The 27,801-nt window shown below is 39.9% G+C and overlaps 2 protein-coding genes across 7 annotated transcripts in view; one reads left to right on the top strand and one right to left on the bottom strand.

Annotated features, from left to right (window-relative positions):
• Positions 1 to 4,797: 4,797 nt before the first annotated feature.
• gadd45ab (growth arrest and DNA-damage-inducible, alpha, b) lies at positions 4,798 to 7,160 on the bottom strand. Of its 2 annotated transcripts, XM_051898328.1 has the most exons (4): positions 6,986 to 7,160; positions 6,524 to 6,625; positions 6,110 to 6,323; positions 4,798 to 5,569 (listed from the first exon to the last, which is right to left on the bottom strand). In XM_051898328.1, exons 1-4 carry the CDS (start codon positions 7,033 to 7,035, stop codon positions 5,456 to 5,458), a joined length of 480 nt encoding a protein of 159 aa, XP_051754288.1. In that variant the 5' UTR covers positions 7,036 to 7,160; the 3' UTR covers positions 4,798 to 5,455. The 2 variants fall into 2 exon arrangements, with proteins under 2 accessions (XP_051754288.1, XP_051754289.1); XM_051898329.1 differs by lacking the exon at positions 6,524 to 6,625 and having other exon boundaries at positions 6,986 to 7,131.
• Positions 7,161 to 8,042: 882 nt separating this feature from the next.
• Positions 8,043 to 27,801, top strand: part of sec16b (SEC16 homolog B, endoplasmic reticulum export factor) — a 37,889-nt gene continuing 18,130 nt past the window's right edge. For 2 of the 5 annotated variants that reach the window (XM_051898323.1, XM_051898320.1), the window contains exons 1-13: positions 8,127 to 8,184; positions 8,431 to 8,598; positions 9,305 to 9,594; positions 10,894 to 10,994; positions 11,077 to 11,170; positions 11,266 to 11,350; positions 12,786 to 12,906; positions 13,079 to 13,224; positions 13,308 to 13,369; positions 15,002 to 15,140; positions 15,288 to 15,524; positions 23,340 to 23,437; positions 27,580 to 27,661. In XM_051898323.1, the coding sequence (XP_051754283.1) occupies positions 9,329 to 9,594; positions 10,894 to 10,994; positions 11,077 to 11,170; positions 11,266 to 11,350; positions 12,786 to 12,906; positions 13,079 to 13,224; positions 13,308 to 13,369; positions 15,002 to 15,140; positions 15,288 to 15,524; positions 23,340 to 23,437; positions 27,580 to 27,661 (1,431 nt within the window). In that variant the 5' untranslated portion in view covers positions 8,127 to 8,184; positions 8,431 to 8,598; positions 9,305 to 9,328. Of the gene's footprint in view, positions 8,185 to 8,430; positions 8,599 to 9,304; positions 9,595 to 10,893; positions 10,995 to 11,076; positions 11,171 to 11,265; positions 11,351 to 12,785; positions 12,907 to 13,078; positions 13,225 to 13,307; positions 13,370 to 15,001; positions 15,141 to 15,287; positions 15,525 to 23,339; positions 23,438 to 27,579; positions 27,662 to 27,801 lie in introns of all 5 variants that reach the window. The other 3 variants (XM_051898321.1, XM_051898325.1, XM_051898322.1) reach the window with 3 other exon arrangements.

Here is a 27,801-nt window from a genome sequence, read left to right as displayed (position 1 = left end):
AGTTGTGTCTGACAACTGAATATGCTGGAGTTTGTTTTTGGATGAGAGCAGAGGATTTGTCTTGAAACCCTCCCAAACAACTTTTGGTGATGTAGGTGCTGACTGATTTTTTTTATTTTTAGGCTTTCTGACCCCAAGACTCAACTAATCTCTGCAATTCTCCAGCTGTGATCCTTGGAGAGTCTTTGGCCACTTAAATGTTCCTCCTCACCGTGCATTAGGACGATTTAGACACACGTCCTCTTCCAGGCAGATTTGTAACATCTTTACTTGATTGGAACTTCTTAATTATTGCCCTGATGGTGGAAATGGGGATTTTCAATGCTTTAGCTATTTTCTTACAGCCAGTTTCTATTTTGTGAAGCTCAACAATCTTTTGCTGCACATCAGAACTGTATTCTTTGGTTTTACTCATTGTGATGAATGATTATGGGAATTTTGGCCTTTGTGTTTCCTCATATTTATACTCCTGTGGAGTATAAACATGAGGAAACCCACTTTTAATTCTTTTCCTTCAATGAAAGGTTAGATTTTTGTGATTTTTTTGAATGAAAGATCAATATATAGATGTATATAGATATAAGATATATATATATATATTACAGTTTTACAGTAACAGTCACACTCAAAAAATATTTATACTAAATTGTTTTGCCATATTATCAAGGTTTTTTATTTATGTCACTATCAGGAAGTGTGTATGTTCTATCATATAATGTGTATGTAATAACTGCCTTATGCTTTCCAACATAGCCAGGTGTTCATGGTCTCACTTTTCCCACTTGTTCTAATTTCTCTGATATTGTTTTATTTGGAGCTCCAGGTCAAAGCCTTGTTGTTATGATCTCAGTAGATCTTCCCTCGCTACACTCAGAAACAGGTCAGGCTGTATTTACTGCCCTATATTGATGTAATCAGTGGAGCTTCTTGCGGTTGATTGATGAACTACTTTGTGCTCGTGTCAGTTTTAGTGATAGAGTTACATGTCATCTCGGTGGAAAAGCTTCAGGATAAACCCTGTAATCCTGTATAAGGAAAACAAGGAGCCATTTATTTGTTATTATTCAGCTATACCCGAGCTTTCCAAGACGACAGGTGTCCATTAAATGAGTAGGATGTTAATATTTGGATTGGTATTTTTTAGGATTTATGCCTGTGTAGTACTGTAGTATTGCTCTCCTGAGGTTAAAAGAGTTAATCTCACCACTGCAGAACCTAGTATTTTTAATATTTGGCACTATGAGGCAATAGAGGATCTGTTAGCTGCAGTCTTTCTTTATTAAACTAAATAAAACAAAACACTCTAGCACAGGAGGGCACTGGAGAACTACACAAGAGAAACAAAAAACAACCTTTAACATAGAGTACTATATAACACCAGATGAAGAACTGAACAAACCAAGGGCACTAAATAACGAGGCACTCAACAAGAAACAGGTGAACAACATAATCAGCAACTATGGAAACAAACTAGAACAAAAGGAAACAGGAATGTAACACTACTGTTCAAAAGTTTAGGGTCAGTAAGATTTTTTAAGTCTCTTATGCTCACCAAAGCCGCTTTTCCACCGAATTTACCTGGAACAATTTGTCCCAGGAACTTTTTTCCCCCCAGACCTGTTGGTGTCTCTGTTTCCATCGCGGTCTAAAGTACCGTGAAGAAGAGTCCGGTGATGTTGTACTGCGCACGACTTTCCAGTTCCAGCTGGATTTCGTCCTCCGCATATAAGTTTAATAAAGCCTGAACGTCGTCTGCGGTCCATTGGCCATATTTTTAAACTCTGCTGTTGATTCGAATAGCAAACAACTCTTACTGCATGCACCGAATCAGGTGGTGGTTGAAATAAAATGCTGCGTGAAGTCAACCAATCAAAATGCTGTGTGAGCTCAACCAATCAGCATGTTCAGTCTCACCCCCGAAACTTCCTGAACTTTGAAAAAGTACTACCTCTTGCGCAGGGACGTGTTGAGGGGAGAATTTTTACCCTGGTTCCTGTGGTGGAAACACACCGAGTACCACCACAAAGTCCCTATAGTTCCTGGGAAAACGTTCCTACGGTGGAAATGCGGCTCAAGCCTGCATTTATTTGATCAAAAATACAGAAAAACAGAGTAAAAATATTGCTACATTTTAATATAACTTTTCTATATATTTAAAAATGTAATTTATTCCTGTGATGGAAAAGATTACTTTTTTTCTTCTTCAGTATCACATGGTTCTTCAGAAATCAAATATAATGCTGATTTGGTCCTCAAGAAACATTTCTTATTAATGTCAATGTTGAAAACACTTGTGGTGCTTAATTTTTTTTCAAGATGCTTTGATTAATAGAAAGATTCATTTATTTGAAATAGATTATTTTTAATAACAATGTAAAAGTATTTACTGTCACTTTTGATCAGTTTAATGCATCCTTATTGAGTAAAATAATTTCTTATATATATATATATATAGTGCAAGTATAGTGTAATCATACACGATTTTGCAAGTAAAGGATTAATTACAATAGCTTTTTACTCCTCTGAGAAGATGAACATTAAATTGTTTGATCTGTGGCACTGCAGTCAGTCCCTTCAGAAACATTTGTATTCCTCATGCGTGGGAACAGCCGACATCTCACTTCCACCTATAAAATCATGGCCCCAAACGCATAAAGCTGGAGTTTCCCAGCTCTAGGCACTTTTAGAGAGAAAGTACCACTGTGTCACTCCATTTACCTGCATACCTGTATTTAGCAGGATGAGGTTAATGGCAGGCCGGGTGGTAGAAACTCCAAAGGTCACTGCAGCAGGGGCATAATGTCGGCCCTATTTACTTCAGTCTAGTACAGAAATATCCCTCCCTAAATGGCCAAGCCTGGCTCTCAGATAGGGCTTTTGCACCACAGTTGTGTGTGTAGTCAAATATAGTAAAGATCCAAGTGTATAGGTACAAATTTATTTCTTAACTAAAACACTTAATCCCGTCCTTCTTTTTTAATGCCAAAGACTCTCCTTGCCAGGAACCCTAAGGTATAAAGACTAAGGTATAATGGGGAAATGAACACGCACAATTAAATATCCAGTAAATTACAAAATTTTTTTAATATCAATGTATGACTGATATGTTCCCATGTCATGCATGGACACATATCGAACACTGAGGATTAGTTTCCCTTTTGAAAATATGGCCTAATGACCCAGTTCCTTTGTGGAAAAAAAAAAAAAAAAAAGTCTGAATTCTGCTTGCCATCATCAGCTGCTTGAGCAATGCAGCAAAGCTTTAACTGGAAATGAAACAACAGTTACAGTGGTATTCAGTGTATAGTAGGGTCTTTCCAGTCTTCTCTCTCTTTGTCCTGTCTCACTCTTGCAGTGAACTCAGCAAAGGGAACAGGGGGCTATTTTTAGTTGCTGCAGCCTTGAATAGCCTTGCCTCATTCTATCTTTTTTTGTTTTCTTTGTGCACATTTTGAACTCAGCCATCGTTTTGCATGTTCCCCACCCCGCCTGTATGCTGATGCTTTCAGGTATGATTCACTCTCACAGCGCTGTTTCTATTTCTGGCATGGTCAGGGCCCGGATTATCTTCTGTTTTGTGTAAAGACACAAGGCCACGATGACCCGACGTCATGCGTCTCCCAGCTGCCGTAGTGAACGTAATGGAATTCTCTGTCCCGTCTACTTGTGGAAAAAGCTTTTTTTAGGAAAACAAGAGAGGAAAGCTGTTAGACGGTTTTCAAAATGCTGTTGACAAAACAAAGCCCAATGACACTTCAAAACTGCCCTCTACAACATCAAAATGTACCTGCTTTGTGAAACATTTACCACATGGTGCATTTATATTATCAGATTATATAAAGTTTAGTGCAAATAAATATCCTTTTTTACATGTTCATTGACCCTGTTTAAAGTACTGTAGGAATGCATTTTTATTAAAATTCAGCCTGATTCCGAAGCCAAATTTTATTTTTATGACCAATGATGATAAAAAAAAAAAAATGGCCTTAAATATATTCAAATTCTACAGTTTCTTCCTGAAGTAACGAAGTAACTTATTTTTAAACTTCAATAAAGACAGTTTTATATTCTATATTAAATGTTTATATATTTTTAATTAAAAAATCCAAAACCACTATTTCGTGCACTAGTTTATGGAAAGATCTTGTGACCCATTTGTACTGAAATTCTGACTGATTCTGATAAGCCAATAATATTATTTTAGTTTTATGGCCAATATATAATTATTATATATATATATATATATATATATATATATAATAAACTATTCAAATTGCAAATTCTACCTTTTTTTCCTGAAAGAAATAAAACATTAACAACTTAAAACCAGTCCTTTCAAATGCTATAAAAGCGGTTTATGCATCTGAACATTTTAATATACAGTATGGAAAAGGAATTTTCATTTTAAGATTTGCTAAAGATTACTTTACGGTTTTGTTAAATGATTAAAGATTGGTGTCGAGTGTGTGTTATGTGATCTCAAAACTAATCTACCTGTAAAATAGTGGAATTGAGCATGCACAATTAAATATCCAGATTAATTTGATGCAGATAAATATCTAATATCGGCCGATAACTGATAAGGTACTAATATTTTGTGCATAACTACAATAGTCAACATTTGAAGTGGATCAAAAAAGTTCAAAGTTGTCCTAAGAAGAAGGTTTTAGGACAACTTTGATGAAAGGTTTTGATCCACTTTAAATGTTGACTACTATAGTTTAATGCACTATATTTTCAGACACTAAAACATATGCATGAACTCACAGACCATAGAAACACTGCCAAATACATATATGTGGGTCAGAAATTTTATTTTTTTAACAATTTCTGAGGATGAAAGCAACAATATAAATACAATGAATAAATTAACAGTTTAAAATACAGAGAACATATTCCAGAATAGTTAAAATTAAAACAAGTAACTCATTTCCATCTAAAATCAATAAAGACAGTTGTATATTCCCTTTTAAATAATTATAATACAGGACAGCATTAATATCATAAATTATGTCTTTAAATTGCAGTGTGTCTGCAAAAGGGTCATGCCCAACATTTAACAGTCCATCAGATCACATTTCATTGAGTAGATTCCAGTTGGACTCACTCCAGTCTCTCAGCTCACTCTTAGTACTCTAATCCAGCATGTGTGATTCAGTTTCCTGTACAGTCTCGTTTCCCGGCAAACGGCGGGACTTGTCGTTCCCTGGCAGCACTGCGAACATAGTGCTGAGTCATTCTTCCTGCTCTGGGGTGAAACCATGAATCGACTGTCCAGCAGGACAAATAAAATCCACACTTCTGATCACTGGGTTTGCTGGAATACATTTAATCCATTGCATTTCGTTAATCCCCCTCATGTCTCCTTCTCACTGGCATTAAGCTTCATCCAGAGTAGAACACAAATCTAGTGCAGTAGCCCGTGAAAGCCGTTACATAGTTTGTCCACTTTTGTTCATCGTTCGGGCAGATTGATCACCGGCACCCACTGGTCCAAACCCCGGCTGTCTCTGCAGAATCTATTTAGTTTGCTGAGGGCTGGATCCTTCCACGTGGATGACTCTGGATTCTGTGAGAGAAAAGAGTAATGTTGTAAATGTGAAGTGCACTTGTATATTGCATGTATTCTAGATCAATTCAGAAGGTCCAAAGCAAGAGTCTGGCAGTAAGTGGTTTTAACAGCTGCTGTTAACGGACAAGCACTTGTTTTCAAAGGGCCTCTCTCTAATTTGTTAAAGATGGTCACTTCACAGAGCTTTTCTTCCAGGAAACGGTGTTTGCAGAAATGCACCACTGTTGCACAGGAAGTTCTGTGAATACTAAAGGCAGCCACAGAAGTTCAGCACTGCTATTAGATCGCTCTGAAGAGCTGCCAGTTTACTGCAGCTCCAGACTGGCTGGAATTCCACATCACAGACACTCTGATGGATCACTGAACTTTAAACTACTTCAGGCGTGCCGCCCTCAAAGCGTTTAACTAAACCTTCCTGGCAGTTAATATGAATATGAATGAACAATTCTGCAGCTGTGATCGAATTGTGCGTTAAAGCTCGAGGCTACCTCGCGTGTGAGCAATAAACTGATACAAGGAGAATGAAAGGACACTTACGGTGACTAATACACAATGTAGGTCCATGGACTCTCCTCCCGGTTTCACGCCCTCCAGGATCTCTGCCAGACGTCTCATGTTGTTCACTCGCAAGATATTGATGTCATTCTCACAACAGAATGCTTGAATCAAGGTGAAATGAATCTGGAGCGCGACATCTTTCACATCCTCCTCATCGGTGGCCAACAGACATAAGACCACGTTGTCTGGGTCCCTGCGAAAATGTCAATAAAAGTACATTTAAAAATGTGCAAAAGCAGAAAAGTATCCAATGAAACTATAAGGTGCCATCACATTAGCAAAATTTCGTGGACAAAAAAGGGCCATTGTCTATTGTCAGTAGTGAAGCACAGATTTTGAAAATGTGAAATGACCCAGGTATGGTTTGGAAAAGATCTTCCAATGACCACTTACACATTAAGTGACTTGGCTGCCTCATAAACTCCCACAGTGATGCATCCCTGAGGTAATGCTGCAGTCAGAACCTCTTCCAGTGCCTTTTCAACCGTGTCCATTCTAAAAGACGATTAAAAAACACATTAGCTTTAACTTAAAGGCAATCCCTCATACAAAACGAGCAATACAAATTACATAAATGGCTAAATGTAGGGAATAGAGGAAATCTGATCATGTCACACAATTGTTGTTTGATCAAACTTCTGCAGGAGTTGCAAAGAAAGTAACAAGACACAAATGTGCAATGAAAGAAACGTTCGTTAAAAAACGAGCACAAGCAGATCACCAAGAGGAAAACTGCATTAAACATTTCGCGAAATGATTTGAGACCCTCGTGATTTTTCAACGGCACAAACGGACAACATGCGCGTGATGTTCGGACAAATATGCAACAATTTTGAGTTTTATATGAAAACATACCTTTCCGTTGCGTTGTCTCCACACGGTTCTTCAAAAGTCATATTGCACATTAGAACCGGGTATCTTTAAAGTATGTGCTCTCTTTTAGCATGTAATCCTGTGCGATCCAGACAGGAATATGCAGCTCGTGCAAAGTGGAGTGATAAAATGACGCTCGTATCATGAGACAGTGGAGTACTCGCTCCGGTCTCATTTACATATCTTCCCTGATTGGTCAGCTCACATGGACGCGCACACATGAACACGGAGAGCGACAACTCATTTTACAAATAGTCAAATTAAGTAGTTAAATACAGTTACATTTAAAATAGATGAATATATTTTCTAAATATTTTATATGCATGCACCATGATTTGTAGTCAGTCACTCAAGAATATACTAACAAAACAAAACAAATAATGTTGCTTCAGGCCAACATAATATTTCTAAAACGACGGAATTTGAGGGATCAATGTGATTAAAGTGACATCTGGTGGTGAAGTAGTGAAGTCTTCGAATTTATTGTTTAACTTCAATTAGTGAAACGTTCTTGCTTATTGAAATTATATTATATAAATGAGACGAATAAGGGTTAAATAAGCTAAAATAATAATATGGACATTTTTGGACATCATTTTGCTAGTTTAGTAGTCTGCATAAAACTTCCCTGCTAAGAAAGAAACATGCTATGTAGCCATGCCCATACATTTCTGGCTTTAATTAGTTAAGGCATTGTATTATTTTACTATTTAACACATATCTACATTTTTTTTTTTTTTTTTTTTTGCGGTGAAGAAAATCTGTGGTACTTCACTTAGTACTTGAATTCTTCACGAGAACCATAACAAATGCAGTTAAATTTGTTAAAATGATTAATGACCAAAGCTTGATCAGTAGGCTACATTACTTAATTTCAGTACAAACATAACTTATTTATTTAAATCAAGTTTCTAAATCACTTGTAAGAACCGCTTGAAAAATTTCACAATCACTTTTCTTTATTGATCTGAATGCATAACTGTTGTGAAATTTTGCGCAATTCCCTTCACAACATGGCAGCGATCTCCTCCCTTGAGTAATACTGTGTTTCTCCGAAATGTGTCCGAACAGCTCCAGCGTCTGTGCGCGATGGTTCCGCACGACGTGGCAACTTCAAATATTCCAATTATGGGAGTGAGTACAGAAATCTCAGGCGCCTGTCAAACCTATGCAAACACACTGTAAGTCCAGCTTTGATTTATTTCAAATTTACTGTTATTTTATCTGTATTTATATAAAAACATTTTTTTTTTTTGTTTAAGCGCATATTAGTGCTTTTTACACAAATGTCTTAAGTGACGTTTTTAGGGTAATAAAATAATAAAAAGCCGATATCCAGCTGTTGGCTGACAACAGCTGTTCAGAATAGCCACAAAGACATGCATCAGATATAAGGTGTATTTTGACTCCCTTGATTTCCCTTTTAGGGGTTAAAGGGCAGAGAAGATATACTTTGAGATAGGGTAAGGCAGGTCCATGAGTCAGCTTTGTGTTATGCTTTGAAATGATGTGGCATGTGCACTTTGAAACTGTGACAGGACACAGTACACAGTGAACTGCGAATGTCTATTTGGAAACATCTCAAATAGAAATCTGTGAGTTATTTAAAATTTGATTTTTAAGAGAAATGCTTATGTAATACTATTGTGAATTATGTTACATTATTATATATTAAAGATAAAACATTAAACAAACAGTACGTTCCTTTATATATGCATAGTTACAGTTTTTGGACCCACTTTATATTGTCTTTAATTGCTATTTACTAACATTTAAATTACTCATTTGATACAATGCACTTGTTGTGCACATACATGTTTTTATATAGTACTTATATTTCAAAAATACCTGCATGTAATTACACCCATAATTAATTTCTGTACTTACATCTATAATTACACTGTTGTGTTGACCTTTCCCTTACACCTTAACCCTGACTTAAAACTAACCACTAAACCTGTTCTTAACTCTACCCGTATTCCATCTTAATAGCAGCAAAAGTGTTTTGCAATACAACATGAACTCAATAAGTACATTGTACCAAACAAACAAATTTTTTGCCGTTGCATAGTAGTTAAAGACACCTTATTAGTGGGACCAGTTTTTCATATGCCCTTGTAAAATACAAAATGTAATATACATAATGTTTTTGATTTGCTGCTCCCTTCCTGATAAACAGCCTCTGTATCTATGCTCATTGATAGCATTTGCAATGTGCATACAGCAGACAAAATCCTCCTCAGTTCTCACTAATAACTGACTTTTGTCTTTGTACTGTGACTTTTTGTCTTTTTTTTTTAGGTTTATCCTACACTGTTTCTTGTGATGGAGTCCAGAGGGCAAGGCTGGCATATGCCAGGCCATCAGTACCAGTCTAGTGACAGAGACGACCAATACAGATCCTCCCACCAATCGCCGTATTACTACCCACATACAGACCCAAGAGGGAGAGAAAGACAGTGGCCCCATGTGGATCCTCGGTATGGAAGCTACATGGCCAGTCCTCCTCCTAAACCAGAGTATACAGAGTATACTGGATATAGCAGCAGTTATGCATCAAACCAACCATTGCACTTCAGACCTCACTCCAGGTAATAGAAAGATTATCAATCATGCAACAAATTGTTTTTCTAAATATATATATATTTTTCCCCCCAGTAAACATATCTGAATGTCTATAAAACAAAATTAAATGTACTTGAGAAGCAAGACTTGTTTTTAGAGAATATATCTGAATTATTTTATTTACCCAGTTAGGCTAATCATTTTATTGGCATAAACCTTAATGCACTTTGTTAGATTTTAAGCTCATTTTACGGATTCGAAAAATAAGACTAAGTTAACTGTGAGATTGTGAGTATATGAGAAAAGCAACATTGTGTGATATGAAGTTGCACTTATTGGCATATGAAATAAACACTAAATAATTAATAATAATTTATGTAATTTTGCTTCTCAGTTACATTTCTTCAGTACATTTAACTTATTTTAAAAAAGTTAACTTAGAGATATTTTTTTTACCTGAAATCAAGACAAAAATACTGAATAAGAAATCTTTTCAGTACCTCTTATTTTGAATATACATTACCATTCAAAGGTTTGTGGTCAAGGAGAAAAATGGCGTGTAAAAGTGGGAGTGGGGGGGAGGGGGAGAACAACCAATAAAACACAGACCTACAACACACTCATTATACAGAATAATGAATATTAATATATAAGCACAGAGAAAAATGACAACTCCCAAGCACAAGTGAGAAATGCGGAAGAACATTTAACGCAGCAGTAGTGAGTAAGACTCGCAAACATGGCTTTCAATGCGATCGACACGGGTTTGAATTCGCCTTTTGCCAAGTTCGCATTTATTTTCAATAAAAATGAAAATAATGTTCTAAAAGTGGAAACAAACTGTGAACAAGTGTTTAATAATATTAAAAGTGTTTATTGGGTAGAGTTGGGGCAAGGTGTAGGGAGGGTTTTTATTGCATCCTGTTAATGTACAAAAATCCTGAGGTGCAAATAGTATCTGCCAATATAAAGTATAGATAGCATCTAATTACTATTTACTCTTATTGCAAAAAAACCTGATATTTTTACATGGTGTAAATAGCATATCACTAAGAAAATGCTGCTATTTGCACTTAGTGTAAATAGCATGTATCACTAAGAAAATGTGCTATTTTCACTTAGTGTAAATAGCATCTATTGTAATAATATTTCACAATACTATTTTATTTTTACTGTATTTGTGAATGTTATAAAAAATATTACTGACTGGAATCTTTTGAATGGTATTTAACAGTAATATATTGAAAAACCCAGCACCTTGTTATTATTTGTCCGTGAATGAGCACAGTCTAAAATCCCAGGTGTAACTGCTAATATCTGTTCAGGCAGGAATATGACTACACCACTCCCAGCTACTGGCCCTACAGAGAAGACTACGGGTATTATGATTATCATGGTTATCACAGACCACAGTACAGCTCCCCAGGTACATAATATTCAATCAGAGGCCCTCAGTTTTTAATTCTCAGCAAAATTCAATCTCATGTTTACACATTGCTGTTTTTTAGATGGTGGTGGCTGGAGCCAAACAGATGATTGGAGAACAGAGGGCAGAGGACTGCAGCAACAGTCTGCAAGAGCTTCATACATAGATCACCAGGGGTCTGTTGATGGCTTATAGTCATGTACTACTTCTTTGTCATGCCTAAGACATGTTTTCAGAACAATTAAGTGATTTTGTACATTTTATTTAACAGCTATAGCCTTAGAACAGACACTCAATATGGTGTCTCAGAGAGACAGCACAGAGAAAGTATGGAAAATGGAGATGGAACTGGAGAGGTTTGTTTCCAGAAATTACTTTTCATAAGACTTCAGTATAAAATCTTTATACACATAAGACAGCTTTAATATATACATTACCGTTCAAAAGTCTGGGGTCAGTACAATTTTTTTAAAAGAAACAAATATTTTTTATTCTGCAAGGACATAAAATTAATAAAAGAGATTTATATATATATATATTTATTTATTTTCTATTCATCAAAAAATACATAAATAAATAAAATCATGTTAAAATCATGAAAAATGTATCATGGTTGCCACAAAAATATTAAGCAGAACAACTGTTTTCAACACTGATAATAAGAAATGTTTCCTAAGCACCAAATTATCATATTAGAATGATTTCAGAAGGATCATGTGACACTGAAGTCTGAAGTAATGACTGCTGAAAATATAGCATTAAAAAAAAAAAAAAAACATTTGAATATATTTTTAAATAGATATAGTTTTTTTTTTTTTATAAACATTCTTTCACAATCGTTAAAGGTAAACTTTTTTTTTTTTTTTTCAAAATTTACAAAATTTATATAATGAGCGAGCACATCATGAATCCATCTTCCAAACTGTGTTTTGTCTTATCCTGAATCACTATGGTGATTAGGAATAAGTGTTTATATTGTAGACCGGGGGGACGACAATTGCTGCGGAGTAGCCCAGTACCTGCGTGACTTGTCATGTACATAAATGGAGAGAAGTAGCTCCGGCTATGATGTTCTTCAACAAGATGCATGCAGTTTTGTTTAGTAACCACTAGAGCGCCAGTTCTGTACTTTTAAAAGAACTGAGATTTTTTTTTTTTTTTTTTTTTACCTTTTTAGGGGTACAACAGGTTGTCACTGGGGCAGTACCCTTAAAGAGACAACTTAAGCCTCATTCAGACTGTCAGTCCAAATCCTATCTTTGTGCATACCCGACTGAAATCTGATCAGATTTAGCAAGTGTGAACGGCAAAAAAAATCACATGATATGCATTTTTTACCAATCTGTTTCGAGCTACATTCATATGTGGTTTGAAATCCTTTTCAAATCGCATTTCTGGAACTCCGTTTCAGTCTGACCACTCTGATCAGATTTTGTGTGTTTTATGTAACTTTCTCACCCATGTAAAACGTAAACGTCAGACGTTGTTATTGGAAACATGCTGTAAGTCACTGCAGAAACAGGGTTGTGTTGTTGCAAAGTGCCACACAAGCAGAAAATGACAATAAAACAGACAAATATTTTGAAACCGGCGGAGACGACAACACAGAATAAAGCCATGCATACAGTCAGTCTCCTACGTTTCTGCTGCTGCCTCAAGATGCAGTAGTCCAGCGCTGCGGCTACACATTGTCATGTTGTAAATAAGACAACATTTAAGGTTACTGCCCCTTAAACTTTTAAACGGTAATGTATGATGGCTCTCAGGCTGTTTTGTTTTTTTCTTCTTTAGGCGTATGATAGTGGAGCTCTTGCCAATTCTAAAGCATCAGGCCTGTCCTCAAGCAGCTATGAGCTCAGCCAGTACATTAATGGAGCGGAACAAAGTGAACCAGAGCTCATATCTCACACAGGTTTGTCAGAACCATAGTTTAGACACAAGATCTGTCCAGTCTTTCTTTAATGCTTTGTGTTGCACTGCAAATGTGTGGTTAAGTTTCCTTTATACAGCAGTTAGTTTCTAATCCTTGAATCTGATTGGTCACTGACTGAACTCAGAATAATTTATTTGGTCATTTGATTTAGATGCTGTACCCATAGAGGTAGTCCCACTAAAGTTCTGCATCCCTCATGTGGCAGTGAGTTTTGGCCCTGCAGGTCAGCTGGTAAGGGTCAGTCCAGTCCTTGCCTCTGAGGGTGAGCCTGCTCAAGTGGAACTCCACAGCTTGGAGGTTAGAAAGACACAGTAGAAACATCTTTTAAGTTATTATTTGAAAAATTATTGTGGATTAAATATGTTTTTTAATGATTTCAGGTAATTCTCTGTGACACACAAGAACAGCAGAATATGAGAGACTTTCCTGGACCATTGGCTAGGTAATTTTCAAAATATCCCTCTCACAGTAATACTTAAAGACCTCCTGTGGTGAAAATCAAGTTTTTAATGTTGTTTATATGTCTGTGTTTTTTTTTAATATGCTTTAAGATAAACCACGTGCAAATTCAAATGTCAACACCATTGCTGAGTATTTTTTCCTTAAAACTGCAGTGAAAAAAGACTTAAAACCCCCGGTTTGAAATCGCTGGTGTCTGTGACGTCACAAACTACCTTGTAACCAATCACGTCAACATGCTGGCGGGCTTCAGCATATCATTAACATCGAACTTGCAGGGGAGTCTCGAGAGAAGCCAGGTTATCCTGGTATATTTTTCTGTTGATATAAAAAATCGGGTAGATTTAGCAAAATGGCTGGAGTATGATGTATATTACGATGTTATGATGAACTATATGCCTTTCTCCACTGACGGTCTGGATACTAATTGTTAGAAGGCAGCTGTCTGACTCTGACATGGTGAATGGGAACATGGTTTGTGTAACATTAGCAACACATTATTAGTTGTTTGATAACGTAGTTAAGCAAAAGGCTAATCAAGGTAATTACTGTTATGTGTCCGATGTTGTAAAGAGTGATACTATTGTGCAGCGTTTACCTCAGTAAGTTGACTGAGTAGATCTCTGAGCTGGCGTGAGTGAGTGGAGGCGGGGCTAATTTGCGTATTCACTGATTCATGTATATTAAATGAGGCAAGAGTGTAGAGTTACATTTAAGCTATTTTAAGGCATGAAGAAATATTTTTCTCAGGAAAAAATGTTTAAATATGTGATTTTGGTGATCAAAGATAAGTTTTAAGGGATAAAATTATTCTCTACAGTGGGACTTTAAAGTTGCAAGATGTTAATCCAGTCTGAAAACATTGTATAAATGCCAAAACTTTGTATAAGTGCAAAATCTGAAAACTTATAACTTGTAAGTATAAATCTTTTTTCCTCAAAAGATTCTGCCAGGAACCATCATTAAACAGCATAATTTACTAAAGGGTTAGTTCACACAAAAATGAAAATTTTGTCATTAATTACTCACCCTCATGTCGTTCCACACCCGTAAGACCTTCGTTCATCTTCAGGACACAAATTAAGATATTTTTGATAAAATCCGATGTCTCAGTGAGGCCTCCATTGTCAGCAAGATAATTAACACTTTCAGATGCCCAGAAAGCTACTAAAGACATATTTAAAACAGTTCATGTGACTAAAGTGCTTAATGTTATGAAGCGACGAGAATACACTTTGTGTGCCAAAAAAACAAAATAACGACTTTATTCAACAATTTCTAGTGATTGCCGATTTTAAAACACTGCTTCACGAAGCTTCGAAGCTTTACGAATCTTTTGTTTCGAATCAGTGGATCGGAGCGTGTATCAAACTGCCGAAGTCATGCCCCCCAGTGGTGAACCATTGATATTTCGAAACACTTATGACGTAACAAAGCCTCATTTACTGAAATCACGTGACTTTCACGCTCCGAACCACTGATTCGAAACAAAAGATTTGTAAAGCTTCCAAGCTTCATGAAGCACTGTTTTGAAATCGCCAACATCCTGAGTGTACATCCCAAATGAATAGCTAATAAGGGTTAAACAGATTGCTGCTTTTCTTCTTTTGTGAAGGGAGGATTTGCATAAGGTTGATGCCATTAACTTTGCCCTGCAAATGTCAGAAGAATGTCTGAAGGATGAGAAATTAGAAGATGCCACTTCTGCTGCCCTCTTGTGGCATCTCCTAATACTGCTGTGCAGACAGAATGGAGTAAGTCCCATTACTCATTACAGTATATTAATGTTACTATTACTAAGACACTAGAATAATTCTGAAGCCCATTCTTTTCAGCTTTGTTTGTGAGGTCTGACTCCCCATTTTACACTGTTAATATGAGTATGTATTGGTGTTATGTAGAGAATTATGGGTTCAGATGTTGCAGAACTGGTGATGAGGGACTCCATGGGTACATGTGGGGTCTCTGGTGAGCTTGGAGATGGAGAAAGCCTCATTGATCTTAATGAAACACCCACATCAGGAAATGAGACCCTCAATATTGCTGACCTTCTGACTGGATACCCCCCAACTGACAAAGAGGCCACAGAGCAAAACCTTCAGAAATACACAAAACTATTGCTATCTGGCAGGAAGAAGGTTCGTTTTATTGAACAATGTTTTTCTTATTCTATTTTTCTGTTAATGACCCTGTGAAATGGTATTTTGACCAATGCATTTTTTTTCTTTGTTGACATTTTCTACTGAAATGGACATTAGGGTGGGACATAATGAATGACCTCTTCATATTTTTTTAAAGCCAATATCCACATTATAAATGTTATTGGACAAAATATTTCCATGCCACTGTTAAGATAAATAATCAATATATATTTTAATCCATTTTCCTATAAGAAAAAGTCTATACATTGTAAATGTGTACACAACCATTCAAAAGTTTTGCGGTCAGTAAGTATGTTTTTGATAGAATTCTCTTATGCTTGCCAAGGCTGTATTTATTTGATTTTTCAGCAGATGTTGCTCAAGCACTCTAAAAAATAGATGTAAAAAAATGAAATGTAAAAAGACACAGTAAAATACTCTTCCCTTTCAAGGGAACTCGCGCTGCGTCGAGAATGACGCTGTGAGAACATCATGCATCATGCATCAGTAGCGCTCTATGTGACTCGTTTGTCTTATTTGGTATTGTATTGTCTTGTTGCACAAGCATTATATACATATGGCAGACAAACAGCAGTTTAGATTGTGTGTTCCTCCCTGCCCACGTTACATCACGGGTGGGGATACACACAGTCTATGTGTAGTTTGTTTTGGAGTGAAGCATGCATGGTCAGCAATCGAGGGTGCTGGCTGTGAGCAATGTGAGTTGCTTCCTTTACGGACACTCCGCTCCCGCCTGGCGCTCTTTGAAGAGGGCACTCAGGCTCGCGTTCCCCTTGGTACGGGTCCTGCTGCTGCTGAGGCCCAGCCTTACCTCTGCCCTCACCTGCTAGGCGCCGGTGCTCCACGTATCCAGCTCTGAGGAGTTGGATGTCGAGAGCATCGATATGGGAGAAAGTGAGGACTTGCCATCCCACTCTCCCACATATGAGGAGCTGGTGGAGGTTGTCACTTGCGCTGTTGCCAGATTAAATCTTGAATGGCCAGAAGAGAGGCAGGATGTTCATCCCAAAAGCAAGTTAGACGAACGCTTCCTGCCCTTGCGAACACAACCTCCACGTCGGGGCCTTCCGGGGCACACCTTGGTGTGGAGATCGTGGAAGAAACCACCCTCCTATCGTGTGCATAGTGCTCAAACCACGCATTATTCCTCGATAGTGGGGCTTAAAGAGCACAATCGAAGAGGCAATGCCGAAGGTAGAAGAGACGCTAGCCAGCTATCTCTCTCCTCAGTTGGCATTAACCCTAAATGCCCCGACACTGCCGATCAAGCCAGTAAGAACGACATCGGCTTTAGTGGAAAAGGCTTACCAAGCATCTGGTCAGGCTGCAGCATGTCTACAGACTATGCTGCAAGCCTACCAGGCGGAATTGTTAGGAGTCCTGGATGAGGGTGGGGGCATTGGCCCAGACGCAGTGAACGAGTTGCGTCGGGCCACAGACCTGTCTCTCCGTGCCACCAAGGAGACGGACAGATCTATTGGCCATGCTATGGCCCTGAAGCCACTTTGTGTGCTTCAGGGCGCAGCAGTCCCCAGCGAGCAAATATACCAGTGTCTGCCCGGAAACGTAGTGACGCTAGGATGCTTGCTTCCTCTGAGGAGGGTCTCAGAGCGATCAGTTCGGTTGTTCCCTGCCGGTTCGCCGCTTCAGAGCACCGAATTGATTGTTCGAAAAACACCAGAGGCCAGTCTCTAGAGACTGGTTCCCTTAGTAGAATATCTGACAGCGTGGAAGCTACTGCCAAATATTTCTCATTGGGTCCTGCGTACAATCGAAAAGGGTTATGCCATTTTGTTCGGGTCTCGCCCGCCCAGGTTTATGGGGGTCCTACCCACAGTGGTGGGCCCTGAGCAGGCTCTGGTCATGGAACAGGAGGTAAAAACTTTGTTGGAGAAGGAAGCCATAGAACATGGTCTTCCTCCCGACAGAGAAACCGGTTTCTACAGCCGTTATTTTATCGTTCCAAAGATGGATGGGGGGTTGCGTCCCATTTTGGATTTGCGTCTTAATTGTGTTTGCAGTACAATTTTAGATGATGTCGCTCCATCGAGGACTAAACATCAATAGTCAACTCCCGAGCCATGGGTGAATAATACCACTCGGACACTGAGACAGGCCTGTAGGAGGGCTGAGAGGAAATGGAAAAAGGACAAACTACAGATCTCTTATGAGATGCTTAAGGATTCCCTTTTTAAGTATCAGAATGTGGTGAGAGTGGCCAAATCAGATTATTTTTCTACTCTTATAGACAAGAATCACAATAATCCAAGAATTCTTTTCAATATTATTAATGCTGTACTAAACCCTGTGTGTATCTACTCGAGTCAGTGGCTATGTGTGAGCGGTTCTGCCAGTTTTTTATAGATAATATATCTGGAATTAGACATAACATCAAATCGGCTGTTGGTGATCCTGCAGGTCAGTTAAAATACAGGGGTGTGCTTAGTCAGTTTACAACTATCTCGATGCCTTTTCTAAATGACATTGTGAAGCAGCTCAAACCAACAGGTTCACCTTTAGACATAATCCCTGCATGGTTATTTAAAAAAGTGTTTAATGCAATGGGTCCGACGATCTTAAACTTTATAAACAAATGCCTTGAGTTAGGAGTCGTTCCTGAGTATCTGAAACATGCCTCTGTTCAACCCAGACTTAAGAGGCCTAACTTAGATTCCTCTGATCTATCAAATTTCAGACCCATTTCTAATCTTCCATTCTTAACAAAAATCTTAGATAAAGTAGTTTTGTGTCAGCTCCAAAGTTTCTTGGCCGATTACAAAATTTTGGAAATATTTCAATCAGACTTCAGAAAATATCACTCCACTGAAACATCTTTTAGCCACTGACTCTGGAGATTCGGTAGCATTGGTACTCTTAGATTTAAGTGCTGCATTTGACATGGTAGACCATAATGTTCTGCTGTCCCGTTTAGAACAGATAGTGGGCATCAGAGGTTCAGCCTTACATTGGTTTCAGTCTTATCTGACAAACAGGAGTTTTTCTGTTAATATTGGTAACTTTCGATCTTCTTCTGTACCGTTGACCTGTGGGATTCCTCAAGGCTACACACTAGCTCCTATGTTATTTTCTTTATACATTCTCCCTATTGGTACTATCTTTGAAAAGTATGGCTTAAATTATCATTGTTATGCAGACGACACACATATATTTTCCTCTTAAACATAAGAATGGTCTAGAACAGGTGGCCGCTTGCCTTTTGGATGTTAAAGCATGGATGTCTCTGAATTTTCTAAGTTTGAATAAGGGTAAAATTGAGGTTATGGTGTTTACCCCTTCTGACGTATATGGTACAGCAAATGTAAATCTTGGTGTTCTGGCACCTTATATTAAGCCACAACCTGGGCGTGGTGTTGGATAGTGCCCTAAAGCTTGATAGACAGGTTAACCAAGTTGTGAAGTCAAGCTTTTACCAGTTGCGAACCCTGGTAAAAATGAAGTCATTCCTTTCATTCACAAATTTTGAAAGAGTAATACATGGTTTTATCACCACAAGGCTTGATTATTGCAATTCTCTTTATTTGGGGATTAGTCAATCCCCAATGCTGCTACCAGAGCTCTGACAGGAGTTCATAAACGGAAACATATAATTCCTGTCCTTCAGTCACTTCATTGGCTACATGTGCATTATAGGATACATTTTAAAGTTTTTTTTATTAGTTTTTAAGTCGTTAAATGGGTTAGCACTGTCTTACCTTTCTGATCTGCTGACAGTCCATCAACCTGCAAGAGCTCTTAGGTCTGCTAATTTGAAGCTCTTAGTGGCTCCTAGATCTAGGCTCAAGACTAGGGGAGATCGAGCATTTTCTATAGCTGCTTGCAGACTCTGGAACAGTCTGCCTACGGAAATTAGAACTGCTCCTACTCTGTCCATTTTTAAATCTAGGTTAAAAACTTTATTATTTGATCTGTCTTATAACATATGACTGTTGATGCAGTTGTCCTGGTTTGATGTCTTGTAGTTTTTATTTGTGACTTTGTTGTTGTTTTCATTTTGTTATGGTTTTTACTTTGTACAGCACATTGGTCAACGGTAGTTGTGTTTAATTGTGCTTTATAAATAAATTGAAATTGAAATTGAAAATTGAAATTGCGTCATCTGAACCAGTCAGTTATGAAGCTCAAATTCAAAATGTTATCCTTGAGACAAATCGTGTCACAGATCAGGTCAGAGGACTGGTTTGTCGCGATAGATCTCAAGGACGCATACTTCCATATACCCATCCTTCCACAACACAGGAAGTTCCTGAGGTTTGCTTTTGGGGGCGAAGCATACCAATATCGGGTCCTTCCATTCGGCCTAGCATTATCACCCCGCACTTTCACCAAATGCGTGGATGCAGCATTGGCACCGCTGTGTCAAGTCAAGTCACCTTTATTTATATAGCGCTTTTTACAATGTAGATTGTGTCAAAGCAGCTTTACATTGATAACTGGTATATTATTTGGCTGCACAGCAGCTCTTAAAAGAATAGTGTCAATGCAGGCAGATCAAAGCACTGTTGAATATCAAATGTCAAGTCAAATGTCAAGTGTCCCCAACTAAGCAAGCCAAAGGCGACAGCGGCAAGGAACCCAAACTCCATCTGGTGACATCAGGTGGCATCAGTGTGTCTACAGGGCATCTGCATTCTGAACTACATCAACGATTGGTTGATTTTAGCTCAGTTGTGTCAGTTAGTGGTTCGGCATCGAGATGTCATTCTCGCCCACATGAGAAAGTTGGGGTTAAGATTAAACGCCAAGAAGAGTGTGCTTTCTCCAGCTCAGAGGACCACTTTTCTGGGCATGGTATGTGACTGTTGCGATGCAGGCGCGTCTCACTTTCTACCGTAAACCGAATAAAACTGGGCCAGTCACTCACTGTGAAACAGTTTCCCAAGGGCCCGTGCTGGGAGCTCCTTGTCGTCGCAAGATGCTAATGGCGGATGCTTCCCTCACGGGTTGGGGGGGAATCTTAGATGGTCTCTCAACTCAGGGTCTGTGGAGGGGACACCACCTTTCCTGGCATATCAATCGCCTGGAAATGCTGGCTGTCTTTCTTGCTCTCAAAAATTTCCTCTAAGACCTCAGGGGCCATCATGTTCTTGTCCGGTCAGACAACACATCGGTGGTCGTCTACATAAATCACCAGGGGGGTTGCGCTCACATCCACTCTGCAAACTGCCGCACCAAATCCTCCTGTGGTCCCAGGGGAAGCTGCTTTCACTCAGGGCAGCTTATATCCTCTGGGCCCAGAACCTATGAGCAGACGTCCTGTCGAGGCAGGGACTGAGGCCCAGGGAATGGAGGCTCCACCCTTAGGTGGAGGAGCAGATATGGAGGGTGTTCGGCTGGGCACAAGTGGATCTGTTTGCATCTCTAGAGACGTCTCACTGTCCACTCTGGTTTTCCCTCACGCATCCAGCTCCTCTCGGACTGGATGCTATGGTGCAGACGTGGCCGAGGCTTTGTCTGTACGCATTTCCCCCGATTGCTCTGCTCCCGGGAGTTCTGGAGAGAGTTCGCCAGGACCAGGTCCGGCTCACCTTGGTTGCCCCGCGATGGCCGGGCAGAGTGTGGTTTGCGGATCTAGTATCTCTCCTAGACGACTCTCCTTGGAAGATTCTGATCAGGAGGGATCTTCTGTCCCAGGCAGGGGGCTCGATATTTCACCCCCGCCCAGAGCTATGGAACCTGTGGGCTTGGCCTCTGAGGGGGCACAGCTTATAGACTCTGGTCTCTCAACTGAGGTTGTTGGGACCATCCTTCACTCCAGAGCTCCCTCCACGAGGAAATTATATGCCCTGAAGTGGAGAGTCTTCACTTCTTGGTGCAGTGGTCGTCAGCTGGACGCAGTTAACTGCCCTGTTGGTACAGTGCTGGAGTTTCTGCAGGAGCGATTCACTGCAGGGCTATCCACATCCACCCTGAAGGTTTATGTGGCGGCCATAGCTGCTTACCACATTCCTTTAGGTGGTATGTCTTAAGGGAAGAGACCCTTTGGTAACACGTTTCCTCTGTGGCACCTTGAGGCTGAGGCCTGCAGTACGCACTAGGGTACCGGCATGGGATTTGGTCGTGGTACTCCAAGGCCTTTCCCTAGCTCCATTTGAGCCTATTGAGGAGGATGCAGTCAAGTTTCTGACTCTGAAGATGTTGTTCCTCCTGGCTATCACTTCTCTTAAAAGGATAGGAGATCTGCAAGCTTTGTCGGTTGCCCCTTCATGCTTGGAATTTGCGCCTGGTATGGTGAAAGCCTTTCTTTATCCCAGACCAGGATACATCCTTAAGGTCCCCACTAATGTGGCTAGATCTATTGTACTGCAAGCCTTTTGTCCTCCTCCCTTCGGGAATTCAGACCAGAAATGAAATAATCTGCTGTGTCCAGTTCGGGCGTTGGATGCTTATGTCCACAGAGCTGTCCTGTGGCGTAAGACAAAACAGTTGTTCATTTGTTTTGGATCTCCTACCAAGGGGTCCCCAGCATCTAAGCAAAGGATGAGTAAGTGGATAGTTGAGGCTATATCACTTGCTTAAATCGGACGGACATCCTTCCCCTATGTCATTTTGAGCCCACTCTACTAGAAGTATGGCTGCCTCTAAAGCTCTTCTCTCCGGAGTATCTTTACAAGGTGTTTGTGATGCGGCAGGCTGGTCCTCACTGCACACATTCATGAGGTTCTATGACCTGGACCTGAGCTCCACTCCTGGGGCCCGGGTACTTTCGTCCTAGTGCTGTACGAGTCACACTAGACAGACATTGGTCACTATGGCTGCGTGGGTATTAACGTTCCCACAGCGTCATTCTCGACGCAGCGTGAGTTCCCTTGAAAGGGAATGTCTCGGTTACAACCGTAACCTTAGTTTTCTGAAGAGGGAACGAGACGCTGCGTCGCCCTGCCATACTTCCGGCATGCCTGTCAGTGACTACTTCAGACTTTTTGAAGCTAGCGTTTCACTGTTTGAGCGTGATTTATAGTTTCCTGGTTGTGACGTCACCCGCTTCTGATGTCTCGTCACACCATTGGACTGATTTCACATGTGCGTTCCCAGCGTCATTCTCGACGCAGCATCTCATCCTTCTTCAGGGAACTAATGTTACAGTCGTAACTGAGACATTTTTCATTGAAACAGTAATATACAGTAAAACAATGCATTCTGGATAATATTTGTCATTTTCAAGAGAGTAGCCTATAGGTTACTTTGTCAAACAACAAATAAAATTACCCAAAATGCATTGTTTTTACATTATATTACTGTATCAATAGAAAACTGTATTTTACTGTTTAATTTGTTTAGCTTTTTACAGCTATTTTTTTAGAGTAAGTCTTCAGTGTCACATGATCCTTCAGAAATCATTTTAATATACTGATTTGGTATTCAAGAAACATCTTTATTATTATTATTATTATTTAAGGTCGAAAACAGTTGTTATGCATACTATTTTTGTGGGAACCATGATGCATTTTTTTCAGGATTCATTGTTAATAAAAAGTTAAAAAGTACAGCATTAATTTTAAATAGAAATGTTTTGTAACATTATAAGTGCCTTTATTGTGACTGTGTTATTGTGATTGTTTGATCAATTTAATACATCCTTGATAAATATAAGTATTAATTTCTTTCAGAAAAAAAAAAAAATCTTATTGACCCTAAACTCCCTTTGTGTGTGTGTGTGTGTGTGTGTGTGTGTGTGTGTGTGTGTGTGTGTGCACGCGCCTTGACATTTGTAAATATGTTTTCAGATCTCAAATATCTGATCTTTTCTCCCCAATGCTCGCCTCACTGCAGGAGGCACTGGAGTCAGCCATGCAGAGTGGACTTTGGGGTCATGCCTTATTTCTGGCCAGCAAAATGGACAGCAGATCCTACAACACGGTGCTGAGCAGGTTTGTAAAAGATGACTGACACATCTATCCTTGCATTTTAGCAGCAAACACTACCCATAAATAACTGGCATGGACAGTTTTCAAATAGAATGAATTCCAGAATAATCATGATCCCTTAATCACAGTTGAATGTCTCTATAAAATCCAGTTTAATTGTAATTATACATTTTACAGTCTATAAACATCATGGTATGAGGTCTGATCAAATACACATCACGTGAAGACAGTTGCAGAGCTAAGCCACATAAAGGTCAAGTTTATATATATACAATCTGGAGGTTGCCAGTTCTGAGAAGCCTGATATCTGTTTCATTTATTAGCATGGGTTTATCTTGATATAAGCCTCATGAAGAAGACCCCTTAACTTGAACAGATAGCAATCCCAGTGTTGTTCCATAGTGAAATATGCAAAATATGATTTACAGGTACTCACCCTGCACCATCTGAGAAACAGGGACATGGCTATTCCCTCTTCCTTTCTCAAGACACCTTTCTCCATCTTGGTTGAGTTTAGAGCGTCTCTGGGTAATCAAATTGGCACCCTCCCTTCCTTGATGTTTCATCAGTTTAAGCCCCTGACACTTTGGGCCCCTCTCTCCACCTTCAAACTCAAAATGTTCTTAGCCCTTCACCATGTTAGGTCTGCCACTGCTCGTTCCATTTTATCCATATCCACTAGGGTGCAAACTCTGTCTGTTTGGTGATGTTTGCTACCAGCCGCTTCCTAGCCTGGCCTTCCATCCTAGGTAGGTCCTCTAAAGTGACTGCCCTGCAAAACCCATGCAGCCAACCCCTCCATCCTTTCCGTTGGCACTCAATCAAAGCCTGATATTTCACAGGTTTACACTCATGTGCCTCTTCCATCCTCTCTTCCCAGGGTACTGTTAGCTTAGTAAGTACCATCTGCTCTATACCATTCGACCAGAGCAGAATATCAGGTCTGAGATGGTACTTGAACTAGGGTCTCTGGTGTGAGAGTCAGACTCTCAATCCTTGAGCCACTGGAGGGTGGTGAACCCAATAGAAAGATGCACTTAAGAGAAGTTGAGATGCAGAATTATTTCAATAAAAGTTCAAGCAACAAAAAATCCACAGCTGGAGCAAAAACATCAAAAAGTAATTATCAAGTAACAAAACCAGTCCAAAAAGGGCATTCCACAAAATATTCAAAAATTCAAAAAAACTTCAAGCAAAAACCTCCAGAGGAGAAAGTCCACAAAAAATAAAGCAAAGAAAGGTATAATCCAAAGGCAAGAGAAATAAAAATGTCTCAGAGTTAGAGAACACTTACTTAGGCAACTGGCTTCAGAACAACTAAACACCAAGCAAAGAAACTAGGAGAGAGACCCTACTTCTCAATCAGCTCCCTAGCTTCCTAGGTCGTGAATCAGTATATCGTGTAAATGAATGTGGCCGACTCCCTGATCAGTGCCCTGACTACTGAACTAGGGAGCTGATTGAGACGACCACATAGTCACTTAATACACACAGCTGAACAAGACGCATGTGAACATAATAACACTAATTACGTAAGTAAGCTAGGCATGAGAACACCATGAGGACCTCTTGAGGCCAAAACACAACACAAGCAAAATACTAACAGATTATTTCCTCTGAGAATTTGAGTTGCTTCTTAAGGTCTGCCCGCATCTCCCAGTTGTTTGCCGTGGCCAGGACTCCTTTATTCATCATCTCTGTTGCCATGCTCTCCCCAGACCTAAGGAAATCTGAATGAAACAAGGCCTCTTAAAACATTGTTTTGGCTTCTTTCTTGCCTGCTTCACCCCAGCAGCCAGCTGAGTTAAAATTTGGTCATGTCGCCACCGAAATTTCACATTCACCAAACTTGACCTGCATGAGGAGAGGACGTGCTCATGATTAGCTGGCCTTTCGCAGAGCATGCAGCTGTGACTCTCTGATAAACCCCATGTATGGAGGTTTGATGGAGTAGATAGGACACTGAATATGGAAAACAACAGAAACTTAATCTAATGCTCTTCCATGTTCCAGATGTCCTGCCAGGTCAGAACCCTCTCCCACACACTCTCCCACCTCATCCAGCTGCCCTGCTTATTCATGCCGACTTAACATGCAGACTTAAAATGTTGACTTTCCTCTTCTGCCTTGCAAACCTCCCTCTGCACCATGCCAAGCCGGTCCCTCGGATTTCCCCATTTCCAGCTTGCCCTGGTCGTGCAACCTAGCCCTTGCCTTCCCTGGGCCGCTGTCCCGACTATGTCAGCATGATGCAGGAGCTCCTCCGCCTACACCTCCTGGCCAGCCAACCACTTGCGACCCGTTCTCAGACCGTTGGAATGGTGTCCTCTTTGATCTCAAAGTGAAACTGTTCCTGGACGACACCCTCCTCAACACCAAACTTCTGGACTTTGTAGGTGTGAACTCTATCCTTGTCAGTTGGCAAGTTCAACCAAGTCCTCCAAATGTCCATTTCCCTTTGGGTACTGATCTTACCGTAATGGTCAAGTCCATGAAAACCTGTTGGGTGCCATCTGCCAGTACTGCACCCCAATGTAACTTCTCGGCTGCCATAACATGGAGGTTCATTGCTGCTGAGAACAGAATGACCGAGATTGTACACCCGGTAACAATGCTCACCTCTAGCCTCTGCCAGTCAGTGGTAAATTTCCCGCAGGTGAAACACGTTAACCTTACTGATTTGGCTCTGCAGGAGCTTCTGGAAGTGCTCTGGGGCTTCAGTGTTAGTTCCACTAACTTGTGAAGTTTTGTTTTATAGACGCTGGTCAGATCAAGCCACAGAACTATCGGGTTGCTATGGTTTCTTATTGCATCTTTAATAATTTTTATGTTCTATGCTCAAGACAACCAGGAACCCCAGGACCCCCCTTTTTGAAAGGATGTGTTCATATACTCATTGTCTAACAGGAAAGCCCTCCACATTGAGGAGTGATATGGTACGAAATTGATTGATATCTGTGGAATTCTCCTCCTTAGGGATGAAACACCCCTTAGCAAGCAATCGTCAGCTAGGAACTTCTTCTTCCATGCCCCATTCAGTAACCTCCAGAGTCATCTCCTGAGCCTTTCATAATGATTGTACACCTTGTATGGTCTTTCCGTGCTTCATGGAAAGCTTTATTAGCCTCCGCAGATCTCCTTAAGTTGTTTGGTTTAACCTTCAGATCCTTCTTTCCAAAGCGATCAGCCTCTATTTTCCAGATGATTGATGTTACGGCACTAAGTTTCCTTCCCACATCTCCTGCAATCACTGCTTCCAGCACCTAGTCCACATTGTAATCAGACATCTCACACTTCTTCTTTGCTGCTGCAGTGGGTCAGTTCACTGGCTCTTTCTGGGCATCTACTATGCTAGTGTTCTGTTTTGCTTGTGCATCCAAAGTGTTTTAACTTTCCTATCCCCTTAGATACTTTGACAATGCCATCGGTGCCCCCTACTTCATCACGTGCCTGGAGATTAAGGGGACTGGGGTTTGCCTCCTGCACCAGGGTCTCTCCCTTCTAACCAGGTTGCCCTGTGCATTGCACAATACTGGAAGGTTGCGAGCACTTCATCTTTGCCTGGTGTATCATCATATCTCTCTTGTTTTTGCATATCTTCCCACATCTAAAGACCCAAAATACATCGGCTCTTCCATCATCGATTGTCTATCCTGGCATCCTCCCCAGCTCTCACCCAACCCCGGTGGATATCTTATAATATAACTTTCCATAGCGATCATTGATGGTTCATTCTCACGGACAATGCGCTTCAGCCTGCCAAGCCTCCGCACCTCTGCTCTGGTCTTTCCTAAGGTCCGTGGTCTTTCCCAGCTGTCACTGGGTCTGCCAGAAAGAAGTATGCAAAATATCATAGAGTTTATCACAACCAGCTCTCCTTTACAGGTGAGCCAGTGAAATCACTATCCCCTCTTCCTCTCTCAAGAAACCTTCCTCCAACTTGAATTTAGGGCTTCTGCGGGTTATCAAATGAAAGGAAATAGTAACTACAGAAAACAGTACAGTACATGCCTTATAGTTATACATGCTCATGAGGATACCAGCGAAAGGGTCTGGTTTCAGTTCTGAGTGGATTGCCTTGAAGATTGCATGCTTTGTACATAGATGTCACAGTGTTACAGACTGAATATTTATGTGTTTGACAGATTTACAGGCAGTCTGGCTCCTAGTGACCCTCTGCAAACTATCTTCCAGCTGCTCTCTGGGAGGATTCCAGCTGTTTCCATGGTAACATTCTGTGCTGACTTAGTTTATAGTTTTTAAATGTTTTTTACATTTTATTATTATTTTTTTATTTCATTTTTAGTTTTAGTTATGCAAGTACATCAAGTTAAACTAAATGCAAATAAGTTTTACCATAAAAAACA

Source organism: Ctenopharyngodon idella, chromosome 6 (assembly GCF_019924925.1).
Source record: "Ctenopharyngodon idella isolate HZGC_01 chromosome 6, HZGC01, whole genome shotgun sequence".
Lineage (NCBI taxonomy): Eukaryota > Metazoa > Chordata > Actinopteri > Cypriniformes > Xenocyprididae > Ctenopharyngodon > Ctenopharyngodon idella.
Note: the sequence above shows the minus strand (reverse complement) of the source record. Positions and strands in the feature narration are given on the sequence as shown.

What these genes read in the sequence shown, in the direction of transcription:
- gadd45ab (XM_051898328.1), bottom strand. Translation starts at nt 7,035, where the DNA reads ATGTGCAATATGACTTTTGAAGAACCGTGTGGAGACAACGCAACGGAA. An exon ending in GGAGACAACGCAACGGAAAG is followed by an intron (nt 6,626 to 6,985) that starts GTATGTTTTCAT and finishes ATCGTCTTTTAG; the next exon opens with AATGGACACGGTTGAAAAGG. An exon ending in TACATTGTGTATTAGTCACC is followed by an intron (nt 5,570 to 6,109) that starts GTAAGTGTCCTT and finishes TTTCTCTCACAG; the next exon opens with AATCCAGAGTCATCCACGTG.